Raw genomic sequence first — 26,414 nt, 5'->3', positions numbered from 1 at the left:
TGTTGTAGTGCTGGTGATTGCACTATGTCATAGTTCTATGTCAATCTAGTTTCACTTTTGGACAGCTAGAATAAAACCACACAACAAGATAAATTTTTTTTTCTAAGGAAAGCTTATTAGAGTGTATGAGGATAGAACCTTAGGAGCACTTGCCACATTTCAACTGATACAATCAGAGTAAATGACCAAATGGTGAGCAATAGGGAATGTGTTGCCCAGAAAAAGTGAAAATATGAAACTAGAAGGCTGATGAAAGATTTATAGACAAACTGATTGCTATTAAAATGAGAATGAGTGAATAACTTCAGGACTTAAAAAGAGTTAGAGTGAAGAAAGTGTATCCATATCTTTATACAATTAGAATATAATTATATTGTATATTCATCAGTATCTAGCTATGGCATTAACTTCGTTGACTGTATAAACTTTATTCTTATTCATCCTTTCATTTTTGCATGTTAAAGATATATGAATGTATTTGCAGCTCTGTACATGCTTCTCTTAATTATAGGATGTAGTTAAAGTATTCTCAGATCTCATATTTATATTATCCTCAGCTTTTCTTTGCTGTGATTAAAGTATGTAAACTAAATACTAAACAAATCTCTCGACTCTGTAAAGACAGCTGATTAGAATTTATAAGCAAAATTCTTCATTCCCCTATCCCTGGTCATCCCATTAAAAGCTACTGGTCACTTTTGTGGTGTGAATAGCTGCAATTTTGCAGAGCTGTTTGGGAAGACTATCAAGGATATGCAAAAATAGTGTTTGTAAACAGAGTCAGCACTTGTTTCCAGACAAGACTTTAAAAATCTTTCACTAGCTTTTCAAATAACTAGGATCCTGTTGTAGGTGAATTAGTGCTTTGTTTTTATCTCAACATTTTGACTTATAAGAAAACAGCTTTCCATATTTCTAATATTATTTTTAGCCCTGTAATATTCTCAATGTAATACCTAAAAGGAAAATATATATCAATATAGCTTATTAATGTATATTAAAATTTGTTAATAAAAATATTTCCTATAATTTTACCAATATTCATTCATTAACTAAGTGAATGGCTTAAACATACAATATTTCATTTATTTTAAAGATGAAAAGCATAAAGATATACACTATATAAGCAAAATTTTTACCAATATTTTTGATAAATTAAGAAATGTGAATAGTTTTATAAATAATACACAGTCTGATAGCATGCCATTATAGAAGAGGGAAAACTATATGAATAAAGGCTGAAGTAATCATTGTTCAGCTGGGTTATACGTCTTGAACATCAAAAATGACAACTATATAAACAATATTTTGTTACTGCAGTCTGACTAAAATAGGAAAAAAACCTTTATTTTCTAAAAAATTCATGTATGATGACTTTGGTTGTAAACGGATGTTATGTACACATTCTGCTAGTGATTGCATGACTGAGCTGCATTGGTAATTTGACAATTTTTACATTAAGTATGGTTTGTTCCTGGCTGGAACAGCTTTGTTGTACAAATATCTTCCAGCATATATCATAAAAAATGTAAAAATAACATCTATTTTAGGTTCGGATTATGCACCAGACCTATGCTATAAATGTGATAAATGTATACAGCTAAGAGTGTTTTTAGTTTTGTGAGAGTTTATATGCATGCTACAGTACAGTGCTAGAATCACACATAGAACCTACAGTCATTGACTGGTAGGGATGACGGGCTACTGAAACACTCTATTCAGCCTTCCTTTCTCCTTCCCTTAAATTTTAATAGTATCTCTTAATTATGGTGGCATAAGTTCTAAATTTCATAATAATTCACTTAGATTCTATGTGACCTCTATTGCTCATGTCCTTGCCATTGCCCAACTTGAACATTTAGTCAATTAACATCAAGAAAAGAGGATCCAGCTTCAAAGCGAGATATTCATGTGCCACCTTAGTGCTTCTTTCTCTGTTGCTGGCAATTTGATCTCATCTTGTGACTGTATATCTTCCAGATTAAGCTTAAAAAGTAGATCTGTTTCATATATGTACTAGTTGAGATTGTAATATAATTATATGATTTTTCTCATCCTCTTTCTTTTTACAATCACTCAAATACCCTCTTGTTTTTTTCAAATTCATGCCTCTTTTATTTTAATTATTATTGCAAAACACATGTTATGAACTCCATTCTCTGACTCCAAATCTTGTTACAAGACTGTTTAATTATTTACTACCTTTTTATAAGATTTATATATTCACACATAAACAAAATTATGCATATACTCACAGAATGTATGAGTAACCAGTGATTGTATAATGTTTTAAAGAGCTTCAATTTAGACTCCTTCCAAAAGCTCATGATGAAATAAAATTTGAATACCTTTGAAAATAACTGATGAGTGTGATTTACTAAAATAAAATACACATACACACACACATACACAAACACACACACTGAAAAACAATTAAGCCATTCTTAAAATGGTGGTCATAAATAAAATGGTAAGTGCCCTCACCTTTTTTTCCTCATTTTTTCCAACTTTAAATATCTCTTATATTGGTTCATAAATCAATTAGTTAGCATTGAGAGACCTGAGGGCAGCAGGAAATTGAATCCAAATTAAAAAGAAAAAGAAGGTAATTTGTTTTCGGACTAAGAGTTCGATGTTCACTGGAAGTTTAATCAGAAATGACCCATTGTTTGAAGAGTAGGGCATTGATGTCCTTTTGATTTCACTGTCACTAGGACTGAAGAAAATTTAAATAACTAATTATTCTTAAATGAAATTAAGGAATTGGTAATATCAGAAATCGGCTAAATGCATATAGTCAATACTAATTTTTGGACTTTAATTCGTTAAAAAATTTTATATTCGTCATTGTAGACTACAAGGCACATGTTATCACACATAGTCTCTCTTCCATGACTAAAGCAGGATCATTTCTTTTTGTTGTTGTAAATTATTTCAGAATTAATTTGGTATCTTATTGGGTCTCAAGTAAATAAGTGGAAAGAATAATTAAAATACATGAATTTAGCTAAAGGAAACTATTGCCCCAATTATGAGGTTCTCCAGAAATCATTCCTGGTCTTTGAAATTGAATCTGCCTCCTGTCCCTGGCTTACATGAAAAAAATTGAGAATTTCATTTACCTTTTCATAAGTGGTAGACGAAACAAATACTATTTCTAGGGAATCCTTATAGAATCAATGTAAAGTTGCTCATATACTAAATAGCTTTGCTATACATTAAGACATGTATAGGGGATTGAATGAGCCATTTCCACAACTTTCTCTCTGATTTTGTCACAATTACTGCCTACATTGGGCTTAGTATTTGTTTTTATTTTTAAAGGGAGATCATTTCAGAATTATATGCTAAGCGTAAATCCTCAGAAGACTGAATGTCCTTCAACATTTTCACACAGATTATGGAACAGAAGGTCAATTCTATCAACATAATACCTTCCCATTTTGTTGATAAAGGATTTGAAAGGGGAAAATTCCTTTTTAGATTTGAATAATGCATTTGTTTCTTCTAAGGCTCATGTTGAGATTCTTTTGCCCTTAAATTTATGACCTTCAAATCCCTCAATTTTTCTACAGTTGATTAAGTAAATCCTCAAGGAAAGTGCTGAGTGATTGTTGAGCAGGATGCTCTTCAGGAGACTAACAGGCTCTGACCTCTGAAAAAGTTGTTCAATTAACTTGAGGCCTTTCCAGAGACCAGACTACACAAAAGACCATGTCAAAGTTTGGTATCCTTATCATCTAAAGCACATCTTTCCCCTATGAGACCTGAGAATACTAGCTTTTCTTTCCATGTCTCACAACTTATATGGCATAAGTCAAATATCTCAGTGGCACAAGACATTCAATATTGTTATTTCATGTGTGAGTCTCTAACCTTCTCCAAAGGTCTTGAGTCAGTTATGATTAAATATGTCCTTGATGTTGATAATCATCTGTAGATCTAACCTCTCAGTTGTCCTGCCATCATCTACAATGATGAGGAACCGCCTGAAGTCTGGTTGCTACAACAGGTTGTAATCATTTGCTTTCTCAGATATTTAGATCATTTTTTCTCCCAAAGGGAGAGGGAAACTAAAGAGAAACAGAGGGAGAGGGAGAGGGAGAGAGAGAGGGAGAGGGAGAGAAGGAGAGAGAGGGAGAGGGAGAGAGAGGGAAAGTGAGAGACGGAGAGAGAGAACGTGCATTTAACCACTGAGGTTAAGTGCTGAGGTTGTAGGATCTGTCATTTATTTTACTGCCATTTATAGGTCATGTGACAAGAGAGTTGTATATACGTGCTCTAGGTAGACAGTTTCTGGAAGGAATCACAGTATATTAGCTCTAGACATATACATTCTCTTTTTGATAGAATATAGAATACTGTGATATGAGTTAAAATTTCAGATTAAGAGACAATTTTCAAACTTAAGGAAATACAAGGCAAGTAAAGTTTTTAAATTAAGTTAGAAAGAGTTGTATGTGTATTTTTATACACATAAAGTGACAATTGATTTATTTGCAAGAATTTTCAGAAGTGTGTATGTTAATGTATTATAATTTATATTCTATGTTATAGACAACACATTTTGCTGTCTTTTAAAATAGGCTTATTAATTTAAAGTATTTTTTCTTACAATATATTCTGATCATGGTTTTTGCTTTTCTAGCACCTAACTTCTTCCAGTTGCTTTTCAAAACTCGACCCACTCAACTCTAATGTCTTCTTTTTTGCTCTCTCTTAAAAATCAAATAGGTAAACAAACAAAAAAATAAAATATAAACCAGAATCAAAGGCATAAACAAAGGACACACACATACACACACATACGCAAACAAATACCAATGAACCCATAAAAAATTTGGAAACAACAATATATTGAAAATATATAAGCAAAAGATTTAAAGCAAAAATGCCTGAACAAAGCAATATGAAACAAAATGTATATAAAAATACACTGAGCTCATTTTGTGTTGATCGACTACTGATGGTCATGGGGATCTGCCCTTAAGTGTCGTTAACATACTCCATTGGGAAAACCAATTTTTCTTTCGTTTTTTTAAAAATTTCTTTGTATTGTTGAAGAGATATAAAAGTATTTGTTTATTTTAAAATTGATATATTTTTCTTTTGATCAATATGGCAACAGGTGGTAGCCTCAAAAATCAGCATTTTTATTCCCATACTAAAGTTTTATTCAGCAAGTTTTTCTTTAAAAGAAGAGTTATTATTTTCATGAAAGTGAGTGTTTCACCTGCATGTATGTATGTGTACCGTACACATGCTGGTACACTTCAAGGCTGGAAGAGGGGACCATATCTCCTGGATCTGGAGTTTGGAAGGGTTCTAAGCCATCATGTGGCTACTAGGAACTGAACCTGGGTCTTTTGGTAGAACAGCCTTCCTCTCAGCCCTTTATAAAGCTTTTATAGTAACACAAAATAAATGGATTTCAATAAATGGGTAAAAAATAATTATATACTTTGAGGTTAAAAAGCTAGCTTTGTAAGAAAAATAGAAGAGAAAACTAATTTTCCTTTGCAAGCAGAAGTCAGTTGGAGATAACTTCTTGGTTAGGGATGGGAGTTAATGCCCACTTTCTTCTCTCAGCACTGAAATGCAATATATGTTATAATATATAAGAGTACAGAGTTTCTAGGGTTATTTCCTACTTTATTGCTTACATTTAAACTTATTTGCCAGAGTTAATCAACAAGTGGGATAATATTTACTTCATAGGGATTTACTGGAATCAATTAGCTAACATTTGCCATGTGATTTCCAGCTCTGAATGTTACTCATCATATAAAATGTTGGTTTTCCCTACATGCTTTGTAAACTGACATCATCTCCTACCCATTTGGGAACACATATATATAGATACTTTACTTTGTTGAATACTTGTTAAGTAAAGAAATGCTCTTTTGACTACAGAATTTATCAAGGGCTATATGAGATCAGAACATCCCTCTCTATATTTTATTCACATGAACTAGCTATGCTAAGATTGCTAAAAATAAATGTATTTTATACTTAGTTTTAAATTATTTTTATTGTTTTGTGTGTGTTTGTGTGTGTGTGTTTGTTTTTGCGCTTGTGTGTGTGTGTGTGTGTGCATGCATTTGGGATGTACATGAATGTCACCTGTAGGAGTTTCTTTTCTTATCTTGCCACATAGGTCCCAAGTGAAGAAACTCAGGTGACCAGGATTAATGCAAAGCCCCTCACCTATTGAGTTATCCAGCTGGCCCTTAGTGTTTATTTTTAAATGATACTATTGTTTAAATGTTAAGAGCTATGTTTTAAGTAAGATGATGTCTTTGTGCAGCCAGATTATATTTAAGTGTGGGGGTGAATTGACCTTCCAAGTACTATGTAGCATATATATTAAAAATTCTGTTGAGTGTTCTACTAATCAGAAAATCTGATTATCACTTTGAGATTTGGCCACACAGCTATTGTTCCAGTAGAAAAGATTCTGTAATTATTTTTAGCTTATTTTTATTGTTTTGGAATCATGAAATTGTCTACAAATACTCTCTAAGGCTGTAATATTCATTCAGTGGCGTTACATATGGTTATATGGCTGTGTGAGTCTACATATTCAGATCACCTGGCCAAGCAATAAACTTCAGCCCCGACACAAGTGTAAGGAATCATTTATATTTTTAATAAACTCAAAAAATCATTGTTTTCATTTCTAGAATGCATGTAAGTGGTCCTGAAGGACTTAAACAGCATTTTTTTTAGACTTTAATTTTGGGGCAATAAAATGAATTAAAAATAAAACTAGAACCAACATACAGAAGCAGATTTAAATTTATTAAGTAAAGGCATTCTGACAAAATAGATAAAGAACAAAACTGTGATCTACATTCAATTTTACTAAGGAAAAAAAAACTGTAAAAAAAACCCTGGTACAAGAGCAGTTCTGTGATTAAAGCAGTTTTGATTTATGGAAACGCCATCTGAGTTAGTGTTTTATTTTCTCCTCTCATGTCATGATGAATCAGACACCTTCATCAATTGACACTAGGTACAGTGGCATATAACTGTAATCCCAGCACTAGAGGGATGAGGAAGAATTGATGAATGTTTTACACTGACCAGGGCTTACAGGGTGAGGTTTTCCAGTGGAACTATTTTATCAATAGTACATGACACAAAACTCAGCTGGTTCAATGGGAATTACTCAACTTTTATGATTTATTTAAATGTTATTCTTAGGGAATAAGGAAGTCCCAGAATGGCCTGTGACTCTTCTTCGCAGTATAATGTTATTTATGCTATGCGATGTTAGTAGTGAACTGCTAAGTCAGATTCCAGCTTTCAGGCTTTAAGGCCCTTTAGAACATGACTACATTCTCTCAGGAATAATTTTCCTTAGTTTTTTTCCACTATTACTCATTCAAAACAAACTTCCCAGGTTTATCCTTTAATCTGAGTTATAGTAAAATTTCCTCCCAAAATTCTGACTATGTGGAAATACACAAGTTGTTAGTTCCCACATGGAAATAGAAGGTATCTGTACATGGTAGCTTCAGAGTCACTATTTATGACTCTTAGTTTACTAGAGAGGAGCATCTTCACTTCACTCTAGTCTTCTATTTGTATACACACACACACACACACAAACACACACAAACACACACACACACATATTCTCATGACCTCAAAAATAACTCAAAATTTCAAAAATGTTTACTAAGTATTCACAATTCATAGACCCATGTGACACACAGCGGATCTCTACGACTGTGTTTTGTGACTCTGTGAGAACATGTAGTCATTTGAATAGCCTATTCTTTATTTCCTGTATTTAAGTTGAATTAAAATTTTAATGTCTTTCCTAGGACTAAAATTAGAATACTAAATCAATAGGAGTGGGCTGATAGAGGTAACCTTAGTATTTTCAATTATGCCAGTACTATGTATAGAACTTCCTAGAACTGAAAACATAATTAAAATGTAAAAAAAAATGAGTGTATTCAGGAAATAATGTGCCAATATTGTTCCACATTTGACCCTTGGATGCCTATTCTTTTATTTAAACTCTACATTATCTCTGGTCTATTTTATATTGAGTAGCAATGAGAATACTATGTTTCAAAAATTATGGCTGTTAATTACAACTTCCGTCTCTCCAGAACATAATGAATGTCAGTGCCATTCAAAGGCTACATGTGTTTTAATTTCATATATTAAATTTAAGTATTGATGTGTATCTTCTTATTGCAGAGAGAATATTACAATGAAAGAAGTGTGTGTGCAGGACTTTTGGTTTTAATTTTCTTTCTTCCAAGCAGAGAGTCTTAGCCTTGAAACTGTTTATAGCTCTTAGTGGGGAGTAGACTAAGGCTGAGAGGAGATTCAAATATAATCTGCTGTAGGTATCCTTGAGCAGTATGTAGAAACTTTGCAGTAGAGAATCAGTGTAGTGTTAGAATAGAAGGGTTTTGCTGTGGAGCCAGATCCACAAGAGTTTGTATACAGTTCTACCAAATACATATAGGATGATTTCAGCTGGTCACAGCAACACATTGTCTCATCTGTAAAGAACATAAAGAGGCAGCTCTTACTTCACAGACATGGACACAGAATAAACTTGATGAGATGTGCATGAGACTAGAAGCCTGGAGTGGTAGAACTAGAATGAGAGACATCGTAGCTCTCCTTACGGTTCAATGTTGTGTCTACTAGCTAATAGAAGGGCATGTCTGAAGGGCTCTGCTTAGTTCATACTCACTGAGCCTGTATCAAACAATATCTCATATGATCATTTCAGAAAACATCATGCAAAAAATGGTTGTCTTATTGTAGAGACAGTTCAAGATTTGAAAGCTCAATGTAGGACAGAATCTTAGACAGTATCTCCAAATTGTTTCTTTCTCTGTGAAGATACCAACGCTATCTTCTATGGCATATAAATCCAGAATTGTTTCAACACTTTGCCTTTGTTGATTCTACCTGAAGTTATGTTACTTGAAAGTCTGCTCTCTAGGAAAGTTTAACTTTGATTTCTTTTCCTTTAAATCTATAATCTGTTGGTTTTATGTTTCTTTTAAATATGTGTCTTTCCGTGTAAGTGTGAGAACATGTGCCCTTTTCTAAATTTGGACATCAGAAAACAACCTGAAGTATTTGTCCCTTATCTCTGAGCATCAGAGTCTAACTGGCCAGTAAACATCTGGTGACTCTTTATCTCTGTCTTTCAGATCTTTAGAGGACTGCTGGATCATATAAAATGTTAGTCATTTGTTCTTTTTCTTGTTGGTGACAGAGAAAGCACTCTTTGTGTCTTGTGTCTTACTATGTAGTAAGTAACTAAGATTACATACTAAGACACAAGATATTAAGAACATGTTCACCTCCCAACAAACACATCAGTATATTCCCATTCGAAGCACACCAGCAATTCTGACAAGTTCCAATACACCTCAAATATCATGTTACCTAAGGAACTGTTTTTAAACTTTAATAGTAACCTTGTAAAAATCAAAATTACATACATAATTCATTATGCAAAAGCATGTTTCTGCTAATCTAAGGTCTAGAAATATCACCCTTGGTTACAAAGAAAAGTGAATTTTTATGAGTGATAACGATAAGGTTTATGAGTGATAAAGTGAGTGATAATGGTCAAACACATCTTCATTTGAATATCTATTTCCTCCTTACAAGACATTTTTGTATGTTTTTTGTTTGTAGATGTTGATATAAATTTCCTGATGAAAGAAGGTTGCTCTTTTTTGCACTTAAGGTTGCGGATTATCTTATTTAGCCTGAGATGTTGATTGAGTTACACAAATATCACTGATTAGTTAGCCACTTTAATGAGAAAAATGGTGTAAAAACCTCATAGACTAGGGAAGACATCGCAGGAACAGTAGAATACATTGGTGAGAATTAGTGAAAAACTACTTTATGAATACACCAGGTTAAATGAAGAAAGGACAGTCCAAGATGAAGGGAAAAATAGCATAAGCAAAGCCATAGGGAAGGTTAGAGTCAAAATTTGAACAGTGTTGCTATAGAAGAAACAAAGAATACAAAATAGTATGAGTGAGTTCTTTTCAGCACAAAAGAATGGTTTACAAACCTACTACTAATGACAGGGATGACTTGGTTGTGTGATTATATACATGTTAGTTGGGCTTTCACATATATTCATCATGGAGTAAAAAGAAAAGTTTAGAGAACTCTAGCAGTGGGTAGGCTTGTTAGAGAAATGTCTCTATTTCCTGATCAGACATAGGTTGGTATAGTTCCATCAAACTGATGATGAAACAAACTAGAATAAGGAGATTTAGATAATGTTAATATTTTGGAGTATTGAAATGTTGTTATTCAAAAATTTAAAAATCAGACAACATATATGATGCTATCTGAGAACATAACAAATATAGATACAAACATATACAGAAAGATAAACACACATATATACAATTTATTATTTCACAAGGATCTTGTGGATAAGTAAAAATATGAACTGCAAGAAAATGACAGAACTAAATATAATTAGCTTTACATTCTGTCAATCTGAACTGACAGCAAACAAACTCACCTGGGAAATCTGTGAAAAACAAAATGTAGAGGCCAGATTATCAAAGTAGCACATCATTTGAAATGTGAGAAGAAAATCAATCATAGACATACAAAAGTATGCCATAATGAGTTAAGTTAGTCAAATTACGGATTCAGTCAAGAGTTGAAATATTACTGTTAAATATTAAATAACTAGAGACTCTTGAGTGAAATTGAAGTCCTCTCTAGTTCCTAGAAGGATACTAGTCGTATTTGAAACCTTCCTGATAGGATTTCTAGGTTCCATATAATAATTCTTTCCAAGCTTTAACTTTCACAATAATTATTATATAAAACAATTATTCTAAGCAACAACATATTCTAAATGATTGAAATTTACTTCCCTTTTTTCACCTTTAGTAATGAAGTATTATTAAGCAAGCATCACCTATATTGATTGTAAGCATTGTTGAAATTTTTACAGACTGTTTCTGTTTTAATTTTTTCCCTACTTTATGTTAGGTTCTGAAGATAATTGTTTATTCAACATGATTTTTATTTTTAACATAACTTATATTCACTTGTATAGGAAAATATGATACTGTCTTTATCTTTGGGAATAAAAGATTTTTTTATGTCCTCAAATTCTATTAGTTAAATAAAGATTTTGTCGTACACTTAAGGAAAACCCATGACAAACATTATATGTTAAATAATTCTTTAAAGTTATATAAATTAAGTAGGTATGTTGTTGTCAACTTTCAGTCCTCAGTTTCTAGAGGCAGAGGCAGGTGTAGCTCTATGAGTTTAGGGCTATCCTCATCTATACACTGTGTGACAGGATTAACGGGCCCCATAGAGAAATTCTGCCTCAAATGAACTGGCATATGGATGGATGGATGGATGGATGGATGGATGGATGGATGGATGGATGATAATGGATAATAGATGATAGATAGATAGATAGATAGATAGATAGATAGATAGATGATAGAGAGGAAGGAAGAAAAAGAAAAAAACAACAAAAGCACTTATATAAATGAGGAGGGCTCAGTTGATAAAGCTGTATGCTTCATGTATGTACTAAGCCTGAAGACCTGAGTTCAATCTCTTGGACCCTTGGACCCTTATAGTACTAAGATAGAACAAATTCTTGATAGTTGTAACCTGACTTCTTCATGTTTACTGTGCCCTCATGACACACAATATATATTTTAAATGTTTATGAATATAAGTTTATACAAACAATTATTATTTATTGAGAATAAGAGTTAAGAGCAAAAAAATGAAAAAAAACATGTTGGTGGATAATATATGAAGATGTGTGTGTGTGTGTGTGTGTGTGTGTGTGTGTGTGTACAAATGAACAGGAATTAGACTGGAAAAGAATGCAATATAAAGGAAAGAAGAAGCAAGAAAGAGTACAAAGTAATGAGAGAAATACACAAAGTATTTTAGGCTTTCATTTTGGAGAGAGAGACATGAAAGCATAAAGGAGAATAATTGGGCAAATAAAGGGGACCAGGATAGTGGACAACAGAAGAGAAAAGGGAGAAATTAAGAAAAATAATTGTGAAATTGTAATGAATACATCAAAGTAATCATCATACCTGTCATAGTTTAGGTTTAGAGTTATCTCTATTCTATATGTAATAAACATGCTAGTTTCCAAGATAGTGTTAATGGCTCTTATCAGAGTGGATATCCCACATGACCACAGCTTTCTGTATATGTGTGTCATTTCTTAATTGCCCCTGTCAGGTCAATTGCAAAGCCATGTAAGTTACAACATTGCACCTTATTGTGTTCCTTGACTCTCATTCCTTTCCCTTCTCCTTCCAAAAAACGCTGCTTCAATTTAGAGAAAATAGCTACAAAATATTGGGTCATATATAATTTGTACAAAGTTCTATGATACTTAGTATTGATTGAGACCTGACAGATTTTAACACATTTGTATTCAGTTGGCAGTCCTGATGAAATGAGGGATGAGAATAGGATTGGTAGATACTAATAACGTTAAGTTCATGTTCTTTGCCAGAAAGACACAGCTTCAACCATTTATCATCTCGTGTCTTCAAAACTTTCTGATGGCATAATTCTAAGAATTAATATATTAAAACAATTCCTGTCTGCTATTGGTTACCACCAATACGTAGTATGATTTAAAAAAAAGCAGATTGAAATAATTACTTTCTTATAGCCATTGTTGGCCTGAATATGTTAAATCATCTTTTAAGAATGATACTCCCTCTATTTGTCTATTAATATTTATCTATCTAACCACCTATCATCTTCTGTCTAGCTACATACTTATATACATCGTGTTTCACTTTTTATGTTTCCTATAATACTAAAATCTTAGGATTACTACAGCTGTGGTGAAACACCGTAACCAAAAGCAATGGGAAGGAATGGATTTATTTTACTCAGTTTCATATAGCAAAGTAATGAGGGCAGAAACTTAGGCAGGGCAGGAACTGGGACGCTCCCATTGATACAGGGGCCAGGGAGATGCTCTGTAATGCCTTGCTCTACATGGCTTACTCAACCTGCATTCTAATAGAACACAGAATCCCCAGCTAAAGATGGCAACACCCACAATTGGCTGGGCCATCCCCCATCATTCATTAATTAAGAAAATGCCTTATACCTATATCCCATGGACGAACCTTTTTTAAACTGGGGTATAAAGACCTCACAGTCTTTATACATTCAAACACATTAAAAGCATTAAAAGTTCAGTCCCTTTAAAATATCCATTATTCTCTCCTTCTCCCTAATGCCAGCAGATGGGATAGCTAGCCCTAGGGTCATGAAATCAGGAGAGCTGGGCCTGTCCCTTGATGGCTTAAGTGTTCAGTGGCCTAACTGGGGCAGAGCTCACTCTGGTGTCAGGGTACAGGAGACCTGCCAGGCTGAGCAACCCAGCTACAACCCATGCCCAGATCCAGGACTATGAGTTGGCCCACCCCAACAACCACCTCGTCTATGAACAGCTGATGCATGTGAAGGGACAAGTCCTATAGAACAACTGGATATATGAGAGAAGTCATCATGATAATCCAGTATTGATAGTGTAGCAGAAGTCAGAAACCTCAAACCAGACCATTGCACTGAATCTTTGTGTGTAAAGATGTATAGACAAAGGGTATTGAACACTAAGATTTTGATATTATGCTCAGTCACATTTTAGGTAGCCCATAAAGCCATGTGTGTGTTTTTACCTGTTTCTTATTGTTTTGATGATGCAATCATTATATTTAAAATAACATATCATGCCTGTTTTCCCTATGCATTTTTAGGTAGTTATTTTTATCAAAAAAAATGCTGTTGTCATCTAGCCATAAACACACAATATATAAAAATAGGAAAAGAAATTACAATAGGGATTTTGTAGTCTAAACATCTCCTTTATGATTTTAAATATAAATTATAATTAGAGTAAATATGAGAGAAATCTGAAAAGTTATCCTTTTGGTGAGAAAATTCCTTTTATGAGCATATAGCATATTGAAAGTAGTACTATTCTAATTACCTAAATTCATAAATATTCTGGGATGGATAATTAGATCATTCAGATGAAGCTCACACACAGTAATAACCTTAAAGCAATTTATAGGTTTTTGTCTTTTTTTTAAGTTAATCTTTTATTTTTACCTTTTTTTTACACTCCAGATTTTATTCCCCTCCTGGTCCACCCTCGGACTGTTCCATAGCCCATACCTCCTCCAGGCCCCCCTGTCTTCACGAGGATGTGCCCACCCCCTAACCCCCTACCTCACCGGACTTCTAAACTCCCTGGGGCCTCTAGTCTCTTGAGGATTAGGTACATCTTCTCTGACTGATCCAGACTGGGCAGACCTCTGCTGTATATCTGTTGAGGGCCTTATATCAGCTGGTGTATGGTCCCTGGTTGGTGGTCCAGTGTCCAAGAGATTCGGGGATCCAGGTAAATTGAGACTGCTGGTTCTCCTACAGGGTTTCCTTCCTCCTCAGCTTCTTCAAGCTTTTCTCTAATTCAACCTTAAGGGACAGCAGCTTCTGCTCATTGGTTGGGTGCAAATATCTGCATCTGACTCTTTCAGGTGCTTGTTGGGTCTTTCAAAGGGTAGTAGATATGTCCCTTTTCCCTTTTTGTCAGTGCTCCATAGCCTCAGTAATAGTGTCAGGCCTTGGGCCCTCCCCTTGAGCTGGATCCCACTTTGGGCCTGTCACTGGACCTTCTTTTCCTCAGGCTCTTCTCCATTTTCATCCCTGCACTTCTTTCAGTCAGGAACAATTATGGGTCATAATTTTAACTGTGGGATGGCAATCTCATCCCTCACTTGATGCCCTGTCTTTCTGCTGGAGGTGGGCTCCACAAGTTCCCTCTCACTACTGTAGGGCATTTCATCTAAGGGCCCCCTTTTGAGTCCTGAGAGTCTGTCACTTCTCAGGTCTCTGGTACATTCTGGGTGGTCACCCCAACCTCCTACATCCCAAGATTGCCTGTTTCCATGCTTTCCTCTGGCCAACAGGGCTTTAGTCCTTTTCTCCCACCCAATACCAGATCATGTTCCGTTCTTCCTTACCAACCCCCACCCTATACCCCTTGCCTCCCAAGTCGCCTCCCTCCCTCCATGCTTGTGGTTGCTTTCTTTTCTCTCCCAAGTGGGACTGAGGGGTCCTCACCTGGACCCTTCAGATTGTTGACCTTTTTAAGTTCTGTGGACTGTATCTTGGGTATTCTTTACTTTTTGTGGGCTAATATCCACCTACTAGTGAGTACGTACACTGCATGCCAATCCACTTATTAATGAGTACATACCATGCATGTCAATTTATAGTTTTTTAGGAAGAAATTTCAATTAAAATATGAAAACCAAAATCAATGAAGATTTTCTCTTTTGTCTGTCACAGGGTCCAAGTTTTCTCTCTGAGGCCATCTTTCCTAAATATGAAACAAAAACTGAAGAAGTAGATCCATCTTTCAACCTCCATGAAGCCATTACTAAGGTGGGAATGCCTTTGTGAACTCACAAACACAATGATAACAAGTTCTTTATTTTTATGTTACTGTGGTTTGTTGTTTTTTTAACATAGGTAGAAGACAAGAGAAACATCAGTCAATACAATGCTTTTATAAGTAGTAAGGATGATAGCAAATGTTTGGGAAAGTGTTAATAAAATCATTCAAGATATAGTTCATGATGCAGGATTTATAACAGATCAATAACATAAATTTAAAAAATTAATAAAATATCAAATAAACAAATAAAAATAAAATAATAAAAATAAATCAACAAACAAATCAATGGATACTGTTCTTGGTCTTATTCTAAAATCAAGTTTGTCTTTCATTTTAAATGGACAAGAACTTCAAATATTATAAAACAAAAAATTTTCTAACTTTTCTATCCAAAGTTTTCTTTTAATACATTTATCTCTTGCACTTTCATTTAATTTGTTTATATGTGTTTGTGACACATGGGAATGCACATGTATCATGTGATCATGGAGTATAAATGATAACTTTCTGAAGTCAGTTGGTACTTGCCTTCTACCTTGTGGGTCCTGTGTATAAAACCCAGGCTGTCAGGCTTGGCAACAGACACCTCTACCCACTGAGCCAGCATACTGGTCCTGTTTAACACAGTTTACTTCCAGTATAAGAAGAGCTTGCTTTATTGGTTAAAGAACTGCATTTTTAATATTGCATGTTTCTACTGTGTATTTTTAGCCATAATTTTATTATTAAAAAAAAACAATTTTTCCAGAGTGGAGAAAATAAATTTATTGTTCCTCTTATCAGGTGACATCCTATGACAGTTTACATTTACAAATTATTCATCTAACCTGTCAAAGCCTTCCTTTCTGGCATAGACTTTGCAGTGTATATTGATATTTCAGTACCATTAAAATAATCCATATTTATATATACTTACTAGAATTATTTAAACATCCTTAAATCTTAGCAAAATGTGACAGGCCGTTTTTCTCCTTAAAAAGAGGAAGTGTGGTAAAATAAACAAATCTCAGCATGTGGCCACTGAATAATATCAGGATTGAAAGTCTGAGAGTCTATGTCTGTCTATGATATTTAAGAACCATGTAAATTTAGTTTTTTAAGTTTTAGAAAAAAGTGAAGTTTGAATTACAATCTACTTAAAATTCATCTAAGCTCATAATATTTATTACGTTTGCCTTTACAATCAACTCCAGTTGCCTGAATTCATTTTTAGTACCTTCATCTTATTTTTATATTATTATGCAGATATAACTTAAGAAAATTTGCCTTCAGATCCTTCCTTAGCATCTAAAATATTAAGTGTATTTCTAATACTTACAGATTCTATTCATTTTACATATATTTATGTATATTTGTATGTGAATATACAAATGAAGATATAGGATTTTAAATAGATAATTAGATTATTTGCATCTGTATATATAATGGATACATGGTAATTCTCTTAAAAATCTGGGTATCTATTCTACATTTGTTTGCTCTTTTTAAGCAAAGAATTATAGGATTACAAAATGATGCAATCTTTACATTTTTCTTTACTTCTTATTCTGTGTTGATTAGAGAAGTAAAGCATTTTTGTAAAAGAGCAAGTTGAGACTGTATTGACGTCAGACATATAATGGGGTAGTAGTATAGTTGATAAAATTTCCAGACACAGAAAATATCTGGCCTTATCTAAGAAGAGTACACACTGATTCTCAGTAGCTTGGATTTTTTGCTCCACATCACAAGTAGAACTTTTGAGAGCATTTTGGGAAAAGATGAATGAGTAAACAAGTAGCTATGAGCACAACCTGAATATTTACAGAGGTTCATCACCCCATGTGATAACTAAGTATACCTACGTATCACATGAATTACATACTTTGCTTCCCTTGGGCCTACATGTGTTTTATATTTGATGCTAAATATACACTTCATTAGAATTCTAAAGGGAATATTAGATCAAATTCCTTGCCTTTAAAGAACCATAAACAAAGTAAGTACCTACTTTAGAGTTCTATGAAAGTTTTCACGCATTATATACATTACCAATGTAATTCTCCTTCCAAAACTTGAGAGTTCCTGCATTCACATTTCAAACATAGACCAAGGGAAGAAATTTTACTTCTGGAGTTCAGTATTAAATAATTAGAAGCAGGAATGGAGATCTGTAAAGAAAATATTTAGAATTATGTGATTTGATTTTAATATCCAGTTTTCTCATCATCATAATCAACAACAAAAACACTTAATAAATAATACTAACACATAGCTTGGAATTGTACAACATAAATTTTTGTTCTAGTTTGCCTAGAAAATATTAATATTTCACAATTGAATTTTATTTTATTATCAACATAGAAAGTAATAGATTAATTATATTCTTTCTAGGAAACAGAGATGAAAAGAATGATGTTAATATTTTCTCAACAAATTTGATATTCATATCATTAAAACTTAAAGAGCCTCTGTCTATAAAGTAGACTATTTTACCTGTGTTTTCTGAGGAACAATTGGACATGAAGGCCAAAAATTACCTTTTCTCTATTATCACTTTCTGTATCTAATAATGATTTATAGTTCATAAACATGGAAAAATAATGTTAGTCTAATTAAAGAAATACTGGCAATATGTTCTATATATAGAAATTGAGGGTAAATTTTAATGCATGAGGAATTATGGTTGTCAGAATATTGTATCATGTATCAGTGGTTTGGCCACAGTGTATTACTAACAACTATTCCACACTTCAATATAGCATTTTAAAAATAACAGGTGTCTGAGTAAGGAAACAGAAATATGTACATGTTGTTATTTACCAATTAGGACAAAACTGGTACTGAGTTATAAGACATGCTATATAAAATTGAAAATAGTGATTAGTGTTGGTTTAAAATATTGTTATTTAATATGAATGCTCAATGATGCAACATTAGCCAATATTGAAGTATTTCTGTAACTCTTCATGTAACTGCAATCAACATTTAAGATTCACATCTTAAGTCCTTTCAGTCAGAGTTGATTTTCAAACAGAACTGATGTAAGACAAAATGGTGTGTAAATATTTGTGATATGATCAATCATCATATCCCAGAAAATAACTCTTTGCATTTTAGAACTTTGCTAAAAAACACAAATATAATTTTATATCTATATAAATTTTCTACATACTAAATGTTAACTATTTATGTTTGGTGCTTTTCTGTATTTAATCAATGCTTCAAAAAACACCCAGCACTCTCCATACATGTTAAGTGAATTGAGTCCTTGAAAGCAGGTCTTCAATGTTGCAGTCCTCTAAGGTTTATTTTTCTCTCGGTTTGAATCTTTCTTGGCATTTTTCTTTTGATACAAAGCACAGGACCTAAGAATGTAATGAATGAGACTCAATATTGATGCCAAACGTTGTAATCCATCATGGCTTCAGCTGTCAGGTGCTGCTGTGTGAAGCTGCTGAAGGGTGTCACTTGCTGCATGGATGGGGAAGAGGCTTTTCTTATCCTCTACCACAGTTGTCTTACAAATCGCATTTTAGCTTTTGAGTTATCATAAAAGACAAACTAAATCCTTCAAAGACTAAAGCATGAATAAATACTAGTATAAATCCTTGCTGCTTAATCCTTTAGTCAGTACATTTAAAAACCATCATGTATTTATATTTTAAATAAGCTTATTCCTTCTCCTATACTCAGGAGGGTTTTTTTTACTGTGTCTCTAAATCTTCAACAATTATCTCACAAACTGTTATTAACTACCCAGGCATTTCTTTTAGTTGACAATAAACCAAGCATGTGGTAAAATCACTTGAATTACAAAATCAATAAACACATATAAGTTGGTTCAAAGGGATGTATCTGTAGGTCGTTTTAATGTTACATGCCAAAAAAGAGACAATGATGACAGCAAGGAGTAGTACAAACAAAAGCAGAGGAGAAAGACCCGGCTTGAAATGGCATATGCACTGCTCTGTAACGGCATTGAAGGAAGAAGGCAGACCAGGACACATGGAGACTAATTCACCAGGGAAGGGGGATTCAAAAAATTTAAGGCATTTCACCTTTGGTATCCATCAGTTTATTTGAAGGTGATTTAAAATTAGATTTTGGTGATAATGTGTGAAAATCAATGATATGTATTTGTTAAAAGGAAAAAAATGCCAAATTTAAGAAACAACTTTAAAAGGGATCCATCAAGTTGCAGAACATGAGACATGAATAGAGTTGAGATAGTGGATATTTTACTTAGTTGTGTCTGAAGCAAAGTGATACTTGTGAACAATAATTAGTAGAATCCCCTTACATGGAACAATGACACAGTCAGAATAAATTCTGCTTGTGAGCTTATTTGTAAATAAAAAATAATTTGTATTTCATTGTTTGCACAGAATATGTAGGAAAAATATCTGTAAAAAATACTATTAGATTTTAAGTGAAATAGAGTTCTATAATTTTTCCTTTCTTTCCTTCCTAAAAATCTACTGATTCCGAGCCTGTGTTGGTCTCAATTCGTAGCATCTTTTTCTTTGTTTAATATTGCTAAGTGCAGGTGCTCATGCATGCATGAGTGTGTGTGTGTGTGTGTGTGTGTGTATTCATTTCATTTCCATTTTAATTTGGTATTGTTTTGGTCTTGTTGGTACATCTATTTCTAGGAGAGAGTGTTTTCCTACAGACTTCCTAGTATTCTAGCTCTTAAAATCTTATGCGATGTTACCTGAACAAAAGAAGCAGAAGCTATAATGTAGATTCATTCAGTGTTCAGTGAGGTTAGGCTCCCCCAGTCCTTTAATCTCTGAATATTATTCAGTTGTGGTTTTTTTTGGGGGGGGATGGTCTCCATTTTCTGTAAGGAAAGACTTTTGATGAAGGCTGTTAACTACTTGGAATTATTCTGATTGAGCAAAGTGGTGATAGTAGATTATTTTCTAATATGATATGCTAGCCCAAAGAAACTAGTTAGGATTTTTCTTTTGTCCTTGCAATGATTTCCTTCCTGTTGAGTAGACCTTAAGTCCAAGTAGACAGGTATTGGTTACCATTGATGTATGACTGTCACTTACTTTATAAATATCTTGCCATACTGCTCATTGTCATAGCTCATAGATGTTGCAGCTGGGTAAGACTGCTTCCCTCCCTTAGCAAGCTGCATAGTGCTTTCTGGTACTTTGGAGGTTAGACGGCAGGCAAAAGACTCTTACATGAAATCTAACTCAAAGGATCCTAGTCATTGGACTTGAGTATGGAGTGTCTTCAACAGTGGGGCTCACCTTGACCTCTGAGAGGAAAACAAACTGATAGTGTAATGATCTATATTATTTTTGTAGTCATTTGAGTACCCTAACCATTCAAAAGTTTACCTTGCCTGGTACGAGGTGGTTTGTTACTTTCTAGTTTTCATGGGGAGCATTGTCAGCACAAATGGCTTAATTATTACAAAATGTTTTATATTATTACAAAATGTCTAGTATTATTAAAGGATGACTAATATTATTACAGGATATCTAATGTCATTATAGTATATCAAATATTGTTATAGGATATCTAATATTATTACAGAATATTTAATATCATATTAGGATATCCTATACTGATGTAGCACATCTAATATGATAAGAACGGAGTCCTTAGATGTATTGTCTTTGAAATAGACTTTCTTTTTACTTTGTCTATAATAATGTCTAACTCTGATCATTTGTTACAAATTTTGTGTGATATAATATCACAAAAAGGAAAGTAGGTTAAATATTTGATTTTTCTTCTTTCTGTACATGTCTCAGTGAAGTTTCTCAGTGAGATGACATTTTAGAGTAAGGAAATGTTTGGGTAAAATCTAGAAATCAATATTAATAATTCTTATATATTCTGTATTTAGAAAATAATATTTGACCTCATTCCACAGATATAGCTTTTAGTTTAATTTCTAGTAATGTGATAAAAAATTAGCAGCAATTTCACTAATGATAAATATCATTAGACTAATGTTGATTGTCACCATTTCAGAAGATATTAATTGCATATGCCTATCAGTTGCCTTTCTGAGTAACATAGTTACCACTATACTGATTAACATCTTAGACATTATTCTAAATAAATGATCCTTGAAATGTAAATATATATTAAGAAATCAAATCTTAACTTTCTTGTCCTTTTGGAGAAAGTTTAGCTGAACAACACTGCCTGGACTACAACTGGTAAACCTCCCTCCTCAGGTTATGGCTTGTGGGTTAGAGCTATCATGTGTGACATAATTATTCATTTAGCTTTTGTCACTTTAGGTTTCTAAGGCATGTTTTACTTTTGAGGCTAGTGAAGTTTTCTGGTGTATGTCTTAAAATGAACACAATACTCGACTTTCATTTCTAACCCGAATGATCACATTTTCTAATGTAGGTGATAAATTGTTTGGACTAAATATAAAAAGCATTCTTTCTAGAAAATCAAATGTAGGAATATTTATACTTCCGTATATATTTTTACCTCTATGTATATGTTTATATTCCCATGTGTATATTTGAAGTTATTCTAAATCAGTAGTATAAAAGAAGAGGATACACACACACACACACACACACACACACACGTATATATATAAAACTTTTCATGTGTGAACTTGGTGATGATGACAACTGATGTAAACTCTCTCTGTGGTGATCTGCACTTCATGTCTTCATATCATACACTAAAACAGATAATATCCTGGGGAAGTATATTCAGTGCAGAAATCGCATGACATAATGAAAACTGTGGGTTAGAGCCACCTAAGGAAGAAGATAGTACATTAAATCCAACCTTTTATGCTTTGAGGAGGAAATATTATAGGTGTTTTTTCTTCACAAATGTATAATTAAACTCACTGTCTTCCTTTACTGAAATTTGGAGATTGCATTGCAGCTATGATTTTTTAAGTAGAGGGGTTTAGTTTATTGTTTTTCATTATGTTGTAAAAATGTTATAGTTTCTAAAGGAATGCCTGCGAAGATCAGTTTTTGTTGTTTTGGTTTTATTATCTAAAAGGTTATTATTATATAAAATATATCAACATTTACTCTACTTTATTAAAAATATTAGTCATCAACATAAATATTTTGATCAATGGTACAGTGTTTTAAAAGAATTATTACTGATTTATAAGATATGAAACTAGAAAGACTATTACCCTCTGAATGTATATATTTTACTCAGTTATATCAAGTTATATCACTGAACCCCAGCTCAGTGCTCTTTTTGCTGCTTTTTTTTTTTCTTAGCAGAACCTGATTTAGTTCCTACCATTCATACTATACATCACACAATCACATATAAAATTATCCATCTTGAAGCAACCCAATGCCTTTATTCTGGCCCTGTAAATACACTCATACTTGTACGTATATACATACATTTCCACAAATGTGTAAAAATAAAAATGAAGCTTCATATAAACAAAAAGAATACTGATTTGAAACTGTATTTGTAGCAAAAATATCAGCATATGAGCAATGTTAAGTACAGTTGAAAGATATATGACAAAACAAAAATGAATATATATGACTATAAATAATGTGACAACTTTGAAGCACAAACATATGCATTTCAAAAAGCTTTTACATTTAACTCAAATTGCAGTATCTCATTAAGTAGAGTGACATTTTTGGTGATTATTTCATTCTGTGTATTGTGCACATATCTGTTATTTGAAATTGAAAATGGATTTATATTTTGAGTTCCACATTTCTCATTTGCTCTGAGAAGGAATTTATGTGTTTTTAAACCAGTGTTGGACAATGTCATTGTCAAAGTCGCCTAGAAGTATGCAGACAGAGAGCTTAGTAACCAGTGCATAAAAGATGGATCCAAGGAAGTAAGGTCATATGCCTTTTCAAAAAGTGCTGTTGAAGCAAACTCATACAATAAAGGGATTTAACAGCTCCAGGCACTGTCTACTTATTAAGAAAAAAATCTAATATAATGCTACATATCAGGATGACCTGTGAAACCTCTTGGAGTCTATAATAATAGACTTTAATCTGCAGAGTTCAGTGCCCTGAAAGTAGGTCCCATTGTCCCACAGGTGAGTTAAGTAACAGCTGGCCATATGTGTATATGTGTGTATGTAGAGGCTCACATGGGAAGAACAAATCAGTGACAGAGATATTCATTTTTACCTCCTCTAGTCTTACTTCTTGGAAGCCCAATCCCTGTGGCATTATGGTCTTAAATTTCATACAGATGTTTTCAGTGTTTTGTTAACTTTTTTTTTGGTTATACAAAATTAACCTGTAGAACTTTACTGATTGGAACTATATTGACCTTATATCACTTAATAGAGGTTCATACAGTAAAATGTCTACCTTCTAAAATAAAGCATAAACTACTTTAAAGATATTTTATTCAATAGTCAAAATTATACATATTGGATTCATTTCTGTTATTATCTTATTTAATACCTATACTCAATCTTGTTAAATAAAAATAGAGGAAGCCTATAAATTATGTAAAGAATAAATCTGTAATACATATATTTCATCAGTCCTTCAAATACATCTCTGCATATCTGTTACAATTTTATATCTGCCCTCTATATTGAATGTTAACAAGTAGAATTCCCCTATAGGGAAAGGTATTATTAAATACATTTCTTTTCTGTACATACTTTTCTGTAATGCTATGATATATATATATATATATATGTATATGTATATGTATATGTTTTATAGTGATGGCATACTATTAAACCAAGAGACGGAATCTTTTCAGTTACGTTTTCCAAAAAGCAGAATGCTAATTTCTTGGGGTGAAGAGATTGTTTAATAGTTAAATACATCTAGTGTAAATATGAGGATACACTCAATGTTCCATGAGAATGGAATTCAATCTAAATTTCTGCCTAAGGGTTTGGAGCGGAGATTCACAGAGAGACTGGCAAATGTGGCTAGCTGTTTAGGTGAGCTCTTTTTTGGTTGAGAGGTTCTGCCTCAGAACAATAAAAGTGGAAATAAATGAGAAAGCTGGGTTTCCATAGGCGGAGGCATCCACAGACACACAACATGTCAGCACACATATTTATAATCATCTCCACTATTACACATATATATGATAGAAAGGAATGCTGGTTTCTAGAAATTCATAGAAAAACTGACATCCATAGGGGTCATTTACATTGACTTCATGCTCTATTTTGCAATAGACAAAGGAATTAACTGTGCTGATTGATTTAAGGTTGTAGATAGATAATCATAATAAAAAGAGATTTAAGTTACCTTATGTAATTTTGATTAGAAATGGAGGAGTTGGCGTCATCTAATTCCAAACATATTGCTTCTGAAAAGTAATATGAGATGCATATCAGCTGCAGCATTTTAAAACACTGCCAAATAAAAACTTGTTTTTATTAATAAAACTCCACAAAGGGTAAATCAAGTGCATTAGAAAAGGTTGAACCAGTGCTGGACTATGGAGACAATTCTGATATCAGAATGTTATACACTATGAATGGTTTTAGGATTGGATTAGGAGGTGTATTTTTAAAAGTAAGAAATTATTCATAAGGTGACCTGGGAGAACTGAATTTGTTATAGGGATTCACTGTTCAGAGCAGATATAAACACTTCTGTGTATTTTCAAGCAAGTTTCTTTTTCTCCCTCTTGGTGAATATCATGTAAGCATAATTATTTTACTCACTTCAAACTCAGAATCATTCTCAATGTATTATCATATTTCACGGCCACTTCCAAGAATTGGGAATCCCAGGAACTCTGCCTATCTCTCCTCTGCCCAGCTATTGGCTATTGGCATCTTTATGCATCAATTAGTGATAACTTTTGGGAGCAAGGCTTATCCCTAGGGCAACCAGGCCCTGGGGCCAGTATTTAGCACACATACACACTCACATACACACTCACACACACATATATTTAGATCCTTCATCTATGGGATGATTATCATTCTGTATCTTCTTATTTTCTTATTAATAATGTTTCTATGTATAACCATTTTCTTGCAGAAATTATAATTTTATTCTTCTATATACCTGTATAAAGCTTCATTGTATATATGAATATATTTTCTTCATCAATCCATCTGTTGACACACAGTAGTTTCGGTTCACTTTAAAAGAGCACAACAATGGATAAGTTTACTTGTACACAACATATCCTCTTGCAAAAGCAAGTTTCTCTGTAGTATACAACAGCATATCAAATTTTAACTCTATAGATTTCTCAAGGACTTTATGTTGAAAATAATGACATAGATAAAATAATAATTCACTTAAATTTATCAATATTTGTTCAATACACATCTATATCTTCCCCAATAATATGTGGTTGCCAATGAAATAAAATCATCATAGAGTTATTAAACACAATTTATCAAAAATATCTTTTCATTTTGTGTCAGATTTTATTCAGATCCAATTCACTTTTTTATGTATCATTCTTAGTTGAACTATTCTTTATAGAACTTCTGTTATTCAGCTTTCTTTGACAGTCACCAAATACTTTAGGGCAGCATGTAAAAAAGAAAGGTTTCTATCAGCTCACAGCTTTGGAATTTCAGTCCAGAGCGAGTTGACATTGCTGTCTTTAAGTTACAGTGCAGCAAAAGCTATTTACCTCATATCCAAGGACAAAAGACAAAGGCTGGGATCCTTCAACAACCCTGAGAGCTCAGCATCCATGTCCCAAAACCCAGCAACAAAGCTTCATATGTCAAGTCTTCCAGAACCTAATAAATAATGGGCTGAGAAGAAGGCTAATCTGTAGTCTCTTGAAGTCAGATACAAACAATGTCATTTCATGAATCCAAACATTCCATCATTGTCCAAATCAAAAAAAAAAAAGGCATTCAGTTGAGTAGCAAAGTATATGTGCTTTGGGTAATATACTTGAGATTTATTAATTTAAACATGACATGTGAATGGGGATTCTGATCTCTAGA

The 26,414-nt window shown here is 33.1% G+C and overlaps 1 protein-coding gene across 1 annotated transcript in view; it reads left to right on the top strand.

The window, feature by feature from the left end:
* Positions 1-26,414, top strand: part of Naaladl2 (N-acetylated alpha-linked acidic dipeptidase like 2) — a 610,065-nt gene that overhangs the window by 437,268 nt on the left and 146,383 nt on the right. The window contains exon 11 of the mRNA XM_028761198.1: positions 15,406-15,501. Coding sequence (XP_028617031.1) covers positions 15,406-15,501 — 96 coding nt within the window. The remainder of the gene's footprint in view (positions 1-15,405; positions 15,502-26,414) is intronic.

Source organism: Grammomys surdaster, unplaced genomic scaffold, assembly GCF_004785775.1.
Source record: "Grammomys surdaster isolate TR1022 unplaced genomic scaffold, NIH_TR_1.0 62, whole genome shotgun sequence".
NCBI classification, from domain to species: Eukaryota; Metazoa; Chordata; class Mammalia; order Rodentia; family Muridae; genus Grammomys; species Grammomys surdaster.
This window is presented reverse-complemented; position numbering and strand designations above follow the sequence as displayed.